Raw genomic sequence first — 12,775 nt, forward strand, 5'->3', positions numbered from 1 at the left:
TGCATAAAACGAGCAGCCTCATTCCATAGGAACTTTCCTGGTATGATGTTTTTGTTAGAAGTTGATTGTGTCGTGCTTTCCATTTTTAGCATAACGATTTCCTTTTCTGGGACCTTCCTCGACCTTGAAATTCCCAGCCCGAAAGTCACAAGGTTCTAAGGAAATATAGCATTAGATTAATGGGTAGTGTCCAAACAGTTTTTGCAATTCCTGATGACTATTAGGTGACCATCCATATACCATAAAAAATTGAAATTGCTAAGATTTACTAACCATAACATTCGCATGTCTTAACTAAGGTGCCTTATTAAATGAGAATTGAGAGAAATTCTCAGATGAAACTGTCTGGAGGATGTTGTAAATGAGAATTTTTATATAGCAAGATGCTATGGTAAAGAGCCAAGTGTTAGATGCTTTCCATTTATAATATAATGTTAACAACCTCACTCTCATTTCCATTTCAGGCCTCTTTCTTGACCTTCAAATTTCCCTACCCACAACTCATATGGCTTTGATGAAATATAATAATTGATTAACAAGTAATGTCCAAACCGTTATCATGATTACTAATGACTAACTGGTGAAAATAAATGGAAAAAACCAAAGATAAGGCCCTTCCAGATGTCATCATCACATGAGATATTTCTTGTACAAAATAAATTAAACTACAAGCATGAAAGTATTCTTAATCCATGAAGAAAATGTTGATACATAATGAATAGTTAAAGAAAATTTAGAACTCACCTTAAGTTTAGAAGCCGATACACTAATTAGGGGTTCCTAAAAGCAACACTATCTTGATTAACAGCCAGCAATATACCATTAAACTTGTAAATTACCAAGATTTGCTCTCCAAGGGCAAACACCTTGGAAAGCATTACATACTTCAAAAATCTACGTATCCCGTGTAACATACAACATACCAAAATGGATCCTATATACCTATGAATTTTAAAGCAGCCTCCCATTTGTTAATCACTTTGGATTTCTAAGAACAATAATGACAGAGTCTCCACGAAGAAACATTTTGCTGATGAACCTATCCTTGTTGACAGGCTGAGCTTTCTTCTTGCCTTTACCTGTCTTTGGAACCTGTAAGAAGCATCACAGAGCTAGAGATTAGCAATCAAAGCAGGCATCATTCAGTGCATGCAGAAGTTGTTAACTTACTGTCAAACAGGCATACAAATGCATCTCAATAGCCAGAAAGAGAATCTTCAAATATGCCGAATGAAGTATCCACAAATTCAAGGAGATAAAATCCCATGTCACCTCTGTCCACATTTCTTTGACATTCTCCAAAACCATGTTGCAGTGCCTATCAAATGCTCTAACTCGCCCAAGAAGTTTTTTGTTGTTTCTGCAATTGATCAGAACCTGCAGTGCAAATGGAATATAATTTACGCATGTGAAAAGTATAACAGTGGTAAGGAACATTCCAACTACCAAAAAAGAAAAAAAATCTGAACTATTTGAAGTATTTTCATAAGAAAACCAAACCACTCTACCTGTGTATTGTTTTTCACACTCATCATGAGAACAGAAAGAGGACCAGTATTGAATTCCTCCTCCTCTGACTTCTCCGGCTGAAGACGCATCAAAACAAGCATAACCATTCAACTCGATTACAAATATTTTATAATCTCATATGGTTTCTAGTATATTCATGGACCTTACGGATCATGAAAAAAATATAACAAACATTTTAAGCATTATGAACGCAATTCATAAAAGCTGAGAGATTCTGAATTACAGCTTCAATGCAACAGAAAAAAGCTTAATAGCATGCAAAAAAAATTCTACTCAAAAATAAGAGGTGCAGAATAAGGTCCCCATATCTGAAATAATACGTGGAAAACAATAGTCGTATTTTGTATGATGATATTTGTACAAATTATAATGTACCACTGTAATGATCAAGATTATGAATAAATGTTTCACTGTCTTTCCATTTTGGTTTTCAAGTTCAACAATTCTCTAATTCAATGCTCCCAAGTGTATAGTCATAAGTACTTTATTATGTCTTTATGAATTTGTTTTATTATTTCTGGTTGTTTATGTGAGTTGAACAGGGTGGCATCCTCTCGATATTTAGGTTATCTCTCTAGTCATCTAAATTGATACTTTGACACTAGAACAATTCTAATTCTAGTAAGAATTTAAATGTATTTAATATTTATTACCATCAGAAAGTGATGCAGTAAAACAATTTTCATGATTATGACAAGAAGCATGACTGAAATTTGAAAACACCATAAGCTGCAAAATGCAACCCAAAAATCTCAACATTAATGCTATAAACTGATACAGCTACAGGGTGGCCTATCTCAGAATAGTGCACAGCAATATGCCATGGGAAGCAACAAAAATCTCAAGGAAGAACAATGTAACATACTTTATTATTATTTAAATTAAACAAAGCCAGAAACCAAAATAGAGCTGTCAACTGGGTTTGTCTCAGGTGGTTGGGAGGAATGATTGCTATCCTCCCCACCCAGGTTCAATTCTACAAGTGACATGATGAGCTTTGTTGTAATGGCTTTGATCCTTGTTGTTGAGTCTGAGCAGTCCCTCGAGGCCCAAAACATCCATATCCCTCATATGAAATATAAAAATATTTCCCATGGTTAAAAAAAACAAAATAAAGCTACCCCGCTCACTATATCACAACCTCAGGAATGCCATTCACTGCTACACGTGCTCAACTCCATCAGATCTACTCTCATTTAACTTTTCCTCTTCTTACCAAGTTAATCTTGACCTCCACAACCCAACCCACAAACCTCAAGAGCACTCTGAAATTCTTGGTTATGCTTAAACCTGAGATCTACTCCAATCTCCTTTCTCAAGAGATATGTATCTCTATTTCAAATCCAGCATGGTTCCTTTCTCATCTGGTTAGATCAGCCTCCTCCCTTGAGCTATATCAAGCTACCCGCTGTCGAGCTACTAAAAGCTGTCAAGAAATGAATTTGTATGCTGAGTGCTCCCTTTATAGGCCCCGGACCTCCTTGAAATCCAGTAATCAAAGTTGAACACGTCAATTGAGTCCATATCATCACTAGTGGGCCATACTTGAATCTAAACTGGATCCACAACATCACTAACAGCCTCCTAGATGTATGTTTGAGTCTCTACGTTGCAGTCTCTATGCCCTTTGTTAAACACTAGGAACTATCACTAGAATTCAACGAAGTAGAAAACTGAAATAGAAAATATTTTGGGTGATACTGGATGGGCACAAAAACCAGGGATGCTCCTGTATTAAACTCCCCTAGTACAAAATGACATGAGCATCCTACTCACAAGTGTTACACTCACTAAAATAAAGACTGCAGAATTAAGATCAACGTGAGATACATTCTATTCATATATATACAAGTCACTGACCCTTGGTTTTCATCTTCCAAGAGGTCTCTTGGAATTCCTCCACGCCAACCCTCGGATTAGGTGTCCAACATTCCCTCTCAATCTGAAGGGGTGTATGACTCGAAGAAGAGCACTGAAATACAAAAATGCATGGCAGCCAATGGCTGAATATGCTCTCTGAAATGGTGATTTAAGGAGGACTACGGACCAAATCAGGTAGAAGAACCCAAAGTTTCTACCAGTGGTTGTTTAGGGCTGACCACCAACTCGGGTACTAAAGCTCAAAACGGTTCGTGGAACAGTTTCAAATCTAGCTAGAAGTTGAAGTCTTCTGCGAAGTGGAAGTGCTCCCTGATGATGGTTTGGAGATGACCACAAACGGATGTAGCAGAAACCAAAGTCTTTTGCCGATGGTGTTTTAAGGCAGGCCACCAACCAAAAACATGTTCATGGAGCATGACTTTGTCCCTGGCTACAACTTTGAATCTGGCTATGGCTAACTCGAGTTCTAGGCTCTGGCAACTAGCTCTTGTTCAAGTTGTGGCTCAAGCTCACTTGATATTTCTTCAAAGTTGGTAGCTAATAATCAATTCCCCCCTTGTCAAATACAATCCAAGAAGACGAAGATATCTCCATTGCAAGACGTGTCAATACTCGATAATGAACTCTGGTGTGACCAATATATTTGCTTGGCTATTGAAGACCATTGCCAAGAAGAAATCCATCCAAGGTGAATCTCTGATCTTGCGGGAGACTTATGTATGGAACACATGTTTGAATGATGAGTGTGTTTGCCACAATGCTCACAAAGGTGAAGATCAAAACACCAATCTTTCACATGGCCAACTCAATCACAATGTTGGCAGCTGTGAATCTGTGGTTGTGGAATTGGAGAAGAATGTATAGTAGGTGAAGAATTGTCCGGAAGAAACCCAACACTCTGAAACTAGATATGTGAAAGGAAACATCCTTGTTATACCCAAGACTAGTTATGTTCTTGTTGTTGATAAGTTCTTCCCAAGGTATGATGATGGGCTTGGGAAGTACAACCTGAACCTCCCCATCTTAATGCAAATCTGCTCCTGAAATGGGCACATGATGGGAATCAACCTCAACCTCATAAATTTGATCAGTTCTGGCTACTGATGGGAGTCTGTCTCAAACTCAAACGGAGAATTGTTCTGAACAAAAAACAGTGCATAATGATGACACTTTTGTTGTAACTCATCTTGTTGTAGCTGAGATTCGAGCTGCAAAAACTCAATCTTGTTGTTAGGGTTTTTATATGCTTTTTTAATTCCCTATACTTTTAAAATGTCAACCGGGATTCCTAATCTTAGAGTTGCAAAATATTACGGTTTAGATCCAAGTTCATTGTTCTATGCTCAAATTAGTATTAAATTAAGTATCGAATGTTTATTCCAATCTCTGTTCCTAATTCAAATTTATTCCATTACTTTAATAAAATTTACTGAAGTAAAGAAGCCTATTATGTCTTCCTGATAACACACAACTAGAATCACCAATTTATCCTAGACAACCACATAAACTAATTCATGTTTGAATAAACTTAATAACATCATAACCTAACTTCACAATTTGATTTCAATTAATTTGTTCTACTCAATATCTGAGAGAGACTAACCCCAAGGTCAAACAAAATCCTTATGTATCCTTTGACTATAAATCAAAAATTAATTCTAACAGTGCTTAAGAAGACACTATCTGATTCAAGCTCAAAATACTCATTCACACAATTCTATGATCTCACAAATCATTTTGGGACTAATCTGAGAATAAAAAAAAATTATCTACAGTCAAAACAAAATCCTATGGAAACTTTCAGGCATCAAACTTTGGTCTCAACGTCCTTTGTTGGAAATCTTTTATTCACAGATAGTAAGATATTTCCCTTTGAATCAAGGGTTTCGTTTCAGTCTTAAAGTTGTTTAAAAGCTCGACCTTCAGAAATTCAATTCAGACTAGAACATATCCATTCCAACTTTGCAATGTTTGATAAAGAAAAAGCCTACAAACTCAAGCAATCTTCTATGAGAAACAATTTCATAAGCTCAAGTAGTCTTAAATAGAAATCTACTATTTTGATAATCAATCATCAACTAGAAGTTTAAGAGACAGAACACATAGATCTATAAAAGATTTAAATGTTGTGTACTCACACTTCTAAGTACAGAATAATTGTCTAAGAAACACAACGAAATAAACATTCAAAGTGCAGTTACTGTACACCAATCCACACACATAACTCTCTATCTAACTAAAACTAACTACAGGACTTGGCTGAGGTCGATGGTGGGCCCTTGCCACGACCTTAGACAAGTTAGATTATGACAATAAGCTCGCAGATTAAAAACGCATAGATTTATAGGAATAAAGACCAATATTGCTATATTAATAATCTGCAGTAATACATAGTACAACAGTTCAGAACTGAATTGAAACAAAATCATACAATGTTCCCAGTCATAGTTCTCCCTTGCTTCTGCTCACTAGCTTTCTAACACTGGTGCTTGATCCTCTGACAGAGATCACGACCTAAAGATAGATTTAACTAAATAATCAAGAAAGATAATGCAAATATGATCTAAGTTTAATTAAGATAAGCCAGATTCTCGAGGATGACTCATTCATTCTATCATATCCACAAAAATCTGATCATGGTACTATCTTTACGCTAGAGGTGTTGTTACTGCTATCAATGAACATGAGAATCTGCCTTGGAATGTCCATCAGTTTGACTGGTGCCAATTCTGGAATATGGTATAGAATGGAGTACATAATCAGATACCAAATAGTTGACTAGTGCACCTCGAGCTAGATGTTGAATCATCAGTGACCCGTCAATGCCATCAAGTCTCCATCCTCATATTTAGGAATCCTAGCAATATGTCAGTCAAATTGAGTCAAGAGAATATGAATTCGTTGAGCATCTATCTGAACTAACCAAAGACATGTAAAAACAGACCCAATTGTGATTCTTACCTCCATTTATGAACTAGAACAGTTTAACAAGTATAGGATGTAGTTTTGAGGTGTTAAAAAGAGCGAAATGGAGTAGGATATTAAGAAAGGTAGCAGGATATGGTGTCAAAAAGGTGACAAAAGTAGGGCTCAACATTCCCCCATGCCAAAGAGGATGCATGACCTCATGCAGTTGTCTTCTTCCAAAACCAGTCAGACATCAAAATTGGGATCGTCCTTTTATTCAAATTCCCTCTGCACTAACCAAAATCTCTAAATCATGATTTTTCTTTGTTGTTTGTTGTCGAAACCTCCGAGCCCGTTCATAAACAATGTATCCTTTAGTAGGCCTCAACTACCTCACCTTCCAGCTAAGGAGTCGTTTGTTCTTCAAGGTCAGCTTATCATTCTTTGACACCAAAGCCAAGTTTTGAGTCCTATACATTTCATTTTCTTTTCTGACATGACAATACAGAGTTTTATGGTTATGATACTTCTCTTTAAGCTTCAGACTCTCCTTTTGCAGTTTACCAACTTGATACTGTAAGTCCTTTTCAACATGAGCAAAGACATCCTCAGGAGGTAGGTTATGCTTCTGTGAACTACTTCCCTTGTGGATTGATTTCTCATGGGTCTGACTGACCATTGTCTCAGCCACTTGTTTTTCTGTAGCTGGCCCCTGTTCAGATAAGTCATTATGTGGAAAATCACTTTGAAAATCGTCAAAATTGTCAACTAGTCCCTCCTCCTTGGGTAAGGCTTTGTTTAGCTTCTTTGTTCGCACAAGTGCTCGAGAGGGACTCCTTGTTTCTATCTCTGGAGAGGATAAAACAGTGATCGGCTCAAGGGTTTGAGCTCCTTGAGGAGGGTGTTGTTGATGAGTCATGCTTCGGGTGTGTCACCGACCTAGTCAAAATCTCTAATATGTTCAGAAGCTCTTCCAATTGCGAAGGTGGAGTCGATATCAGCGTTGCTTCCTTTTTCTCCTCGAATAACTTCCTTCACCCCTTCTTAAGAACAATTTTGGCTTTTTCATTGGGTCGTGCCTCGGTTGTCGAGGCGACTAGCTCTACAACTTCCATCAATGGTTTCTTTTGTTCACTTTGCTAGGGTTAGTCAGATATTGTATCCTTCACCACATGTTCTATATCTTGTTTATAAATGAAAGAAGAAAAAAAATATGTTTCTTCCCCTTTGATTCTAGGGGTTCTTTCTTCACATATAGGGTTTGTCAATCCTGGTTTGTCTGGGGGATTCGTCGTACTTCCCTCAACTTCCAATGATCCTGGTGTTTTCACAGAGGCCTTTATCCTGCTTAGAGAGTGAACAGGAGAGGCTTCAGTTTCTTTGTCTAATTTCTAGGAATGCGAACTGATTATTCGATGCCTGCCTTTTACTTGGTTTTCCTCCCCAAGAAAAATTTTAGTTAGGAAATCTACCCACGTTTCTTTCCGTCATTCCAGCTCATGGACAATAAGCATTTTAATGAGACTATAATGGCACAAACTGGTCTCAGCCTTCTTGGAGGTTGACTGGACACTTCTAGCAACCTTATGCAAACTTCGATGAAGGAAGAAAGGAAACTAACCTCGTGCCCATCTATAAAATGGAGTTTGATGTGATAGAGGAACACGGCTGCATACCTTCCTTCACATGTTATGAACCTTTGTAGCGCAGTGATGAGCGGCCACCATTCTTCTTCAATGCAGCTCCTAAGGACGCCCTTGGACTAGTTGATTGATTTGCATGCCGGTTTGAGAAATTTTGGGCATTCTTCTCGGACAAGTAGGCCGCCTTTAAAATAATTTTCACCAGAAAAAGGTAACCCTGTCACTTTGCTTATCAATTCCTTTGTAATTTTTATCTTCAAATTCCCAACCTTCGTCGTCTTCCCATCAAAACTCAGTGCAAATGCCATAGCAACTCTATCATTGTACCCTTGAAATTTCTTAACAAAATCGATCAACCCCTTCTCCTCAAACCTGGTTTTACAAGCTGCATATTCTGGGCTGACACGGAATTGAGCAAAGGTGGGTTCATGTCTGTTGGCCCCAATGTCGGCGATAAAACAGTGTCAAAGCCAACGGGAAAATCGGAAAATCACAAGCTAATCCACAAAGTTGTATAATCCGAGACAAACAACTCTTCATTCCAGGGTTTCAAATAGGTTGTGAAATTAATTAGAAAGTGCGGCCATGTTTTCAAATTATGACACACTAGGTCGATTATAATGATGGTGAAAGTACCGAAGCATATGTATCATGGTGAGAGGGTAATGAGTATAATGCATTATCGAATAAGACAATCTAGAGTTCTGACAATAACGAATTTTAATGTCACGAGGGAAGAACATACGAAATCATGATAACACATAATTCAAATGAGTGGAGGCAAGATCACTAATCAGATTCTATTATTCACACTCTTTGCATTAGTCCAAATAAATGAAAACTTGTTCATACCTTTGATTGACTATATAATGATGGCTAGAGGTTCAAAAATTATGAGTGGTAGGACATCTTGATCATTAAGAGAATGCTTTTACTATTGTTGAATCTGATGTAGTTACATTGTTGCTTTGGTCATGGAATTCTGAAATACCACCACCAAGTTTTGTTGTCAAACTGGGGCTAGAAGATATTGATAAAGTTTTGGCCTTGATTTTCACAATCTTAGGTGCCAAACTTATTCAGTACTTAAACTTGTAAACTATAGTAAGTACTGAATTAAGTATAGAATTTCTAAAATTACCCAACAGCAATGAAGAAAATACGTAACCACTGAGACTGTGTTAAAATAACAACTAAGAGTCATTCCATATTCCATATTAGCTTGGAACCAGACTAGAAAATCAGCCTTTAAGATGAAATGCAACTGAAATATGATTGTTGTTGCTTCAAATCAATATTGGTACCACCATCCCATGGATTTTGACAAGGCCTAGAAAGGTTATTGCCTACTAGCGTTTCAATTGTTGAGAGTTTGAAATGCAAGAAAGAAGACTCCAGGGGACTTATTCCCATCATTATTCTACTAAGCCCGAAAAAGAATAACTCTATACTTAGCAGATCCCTATCTACTACCAACCCATAAATTTTAACAGACCTGAGTTAGCTTATGCTCTAAGTGTTCAATTTTAGAGAGTCTGAAGAACTCAAAGTAGACTGTAGGGGGGCTTCCTTTCCATAAGTATTATGCCAGTCCTAGTGAAGCATCAAAACTGATAGCTTGTAGGCTTGAATGTAAAAATACAAAAGAGGTATTTTGTAATAATAATTTATTATATATAAAAATGTATAAGTGATCAATGTTACAATGAGGACCCGCATATATATACCTAAGCAGGTGTCCTTTCGTGACTGGGCATGTCTTTTAGACATGCCTTTTCACTTAACTTAATGACTATTTAACATAATCAACATTTAATTATTTAATATTTACATTTATTTTATTTATTTGTTTGTTATGAATTATATTCATAACATAGCCTCTTCCTTCAAAAGCTTTGTCCACAAAGCTTATTGTCGGCATGTTTCCTTCAGTTTGCATTTGTCATCTCAGCATATGTAACTCGACGCCATTGCCCCCTCTGCCTGTATAATTCGCTTGGTAACAATGTCTTGAATCTAGGACTATCAAATTTTTTTTAATAACTCATTTATTTTTTTTGAACTCAAAATTTTTATTTATTTTAAATAACTCTAATTATTATTATTTTTTAATATATATATATATATATATATATATATATATATATATATATATATATATATATATATATATATATATATATTGAACTCTAATTTTTTTAAATAACTCTAATTTTTTTCAATATAATTTTTTTATTTTAATTAATTAATTTATATATATATAATAGTTTGTTTTTCTTAATTTAAATAATAGTTTTTCAATAATATATATACATATATATATATATAAGTTTTTTAATATAGATATTATATAAATTTTAACTATGGTTTAAACTTTAAACTATCCACCGATGTTAGTTTATTCCCCATGCTATGCCATCGGATATATACTATGGTTCTGAATTTCAACGATATGTCGAATCAGCGTGTGGTCATGTTGCTTGTATGATAGTAATTTAAATAATAGTTTTTCAATAATAATAATATATATATAAGTTTTTTTAATATAGATATTATATAAATTTTAACTATGGTTTAAACTATCCACCGATGTTAATTTATTCCTCCTTGCTATGCCATCGGATATATACTATGGTTCTGAATTTAAACGATATGTCGAATCAGCGTGTGGTCACGTTGCTTGACTGACGTATGATAGCATTTGGATAGTGTGGGTATGGTAAGTCGAGCAGGCACATATTCTCTGGATCTAAATTTGCAGTTGAATACATATTCTCTGGATCTAAATTTGTGGTTGAATTCAAAGTTTTCAGCCATAGTAAATGTTCTATTGTTGGGCTGTTTGAGAAGAATTTTATACTTTCCACATGGAAGTGAATTTATGACTGCAACTAGATCTGCATCTGGCGAATTCAATTGACTTTTGATGTCTGAATAAGTCAATTTTGCAGAGTTATTAAACAACAGCAACACGACTGCTTGACTAGTTGTAACTATCATTTCTGTTGGCGTGTTCGCTTCAACCCCACCTACAATATCACACATGCCCAAAGGATATATCCATGTAAGTTTCAGATTTTCAGTTTGTGTTGAATAAAACTCTTCAAATACCTCTACACATTTGAGCAGCTCTAAAGGCAGGTCCAACTTCTTTTCCTCAGGAAGCTTGTCAAAAACAAGTAAAACGGAAGAACCATATATAGACAAGATAGCACTCTGTCTATATGATCATTATCTAATTCATTGAAATGTGCATCCAAATCTGCTTGCCCCTCAACAATTTCTATAAGCTCTTGTGCACATTCTGCTGGATCTTTTTCACCAAAGATGCTCAGAGTCTTCAGAAATTCCATAAACATCTTGATTCTGCACCAGTGACATCTTGTAAACTCTTCTTAATCAGATCAGTTACATGCATTTCCATTTCCTCTTCTGGTTTCAATAGCCCTGCTTTAAAGGGAAACACCTTGTCTTTGACAATATTCAGTACTCTCACGAATGTTCTCATCAGAACTCTCAATGTGCCTGAAAAGAGTTGTTAAGGATGCTTTATTGTCCAGCCTTAAAAAGCACATCAGCGCTTTCTGCACAGCATCTCTCTCCAGGTTTTCCTCTGCTAAAAGGAGCTGTCCAAGCACATCAACAATCTTGGGGACATGCTCTAGTGTGTCCTTGCACAGAAAAGGAAGTCCATGACTTGCCTGCACTCTAATCCCCAACTCATTTTCTTTGCACAGATCGAAATGTGCATTGATGGCTTCGGCTGAGAGACTTGGGAAATGCGAACTTCCATGGGACTCTACTCCAAGCGCCATACAACAATTCTTCTGCATATCTGTTTGCTGAGCTGAAGGAATTGCATCACCTAGGATATCATCATTTGTCATCAATTCATTTTCTTCCTCAACTTCCTGCAAAACAGTCATAATGTCACCATCATCATCTTCATCCTCCATTGCATTGCCATTAAGATCAACACTAACTGATCTTTTCCATTCTGGTGTGGAAGGGCAAAGCATTGTTTCTGGTTTTCTCTCATGATAAAACCTAAACAATGCATCAATATAATCCTGTTTATAAATCCCTGGAGGTCTTGCAGCAGCAAAGCGCTGCAGAGCCTCTTTAACAGTCATGCTTTGTATGCAAACAAGATAATTAACAATCATAAACCCAGTGCGGTTATGGCCATGGGTACAATGAACCAAAATATACTTGTTCTGCCCACTTTGTTTATGATTATGGAAGAAACGCAATGCTTCGTACACAAAATTATTTACAGATTCATTGTCTGGAACTGCATCTCATCCTTTACGTGCAATCTTGAAATGATTGATGCCCCTGTTTGACCAATCTAAAGAATGATAGTAGCTTGAAGTATTTGTCAGATCAATTATCAAACCCGGTTCTCTCATCAAAACCCGTTGTTGGTGCAACACTTGCTTGAAAGAATATCTTCTTCCAGGAGGAATACAATCATTAAAGGCCTCCCCAAGAGGCACTTTGGAAGGAATTAAGTTTGCAAGAGGTTGACCAAGCTTCAGAACACCTTCCTTGAGATTCTCTGTCTTCTTCAGAGTCAGTGTTATATTCATGATTGAATTGAAGAAGTTCCTTTTCATGTTCTCTTAAAAATTTCAAAAATTTAGGATTTCTTGTGCTCATATATCTTTAACTGCAGTGTCTTATTTTGGCCTTCCAAAGCATTACCAGCATCATCTTCTTCTGAATTATCTTCCGTAATTTCACTTCTAAATATATCTAAGAAGTCATTCTCTTCCTCCAAGGGTAGACCATCGCTTTTTGAGACTGTGTCC

General features: G+C 36.4%; 1 protein-coding gene across 1 annotated transcript in view; it reads right to left on the bottom strand.

Annotated features, from left to right (window-relative positions):
* Positions 1-660: 660 nt before the first annotated feature.
* The window catches only part of LOC149186609 (uncharacterized), a 66,427-nt gene continuing 54,312 nt past the window's right edge, over positions 661-12,775 (bottom strand). The window contains exons 3-5 of the mRNA XM_089411069.1: positions 1,509-1,586; positions 1,273-1,377; positions 661-1,092 (exon numbers count right to left, since the gene is read on the bottom strand). Coding sequence (XP_089267195.1) covers positions 976-1,092; positions 1,273-1,377; positions 1,509-1,586 — 300 coding nt within the window. The 3' untranslated portion in view covers positions 661-975. The remainder of the gene's footprint in view (positions 1,093-1,272; positions 1,378-1,508; positions 1,587-12,775) is intronic.

Source organism: Pinus tabuliformis, chromosome 3_1, assembly GCF_031772625.1.
Source record: "Pinus tabuliformis cultivar Carrire ecotype Pingquan chromosome 3_1, CPIR1, whole genome shotgun sequence".
NCBI lineage: Eukaryota > Viridiplantae > Streptophyta > Pinopsida > Pinales > Pinaceae > Pinus > Pinus tabuliformis.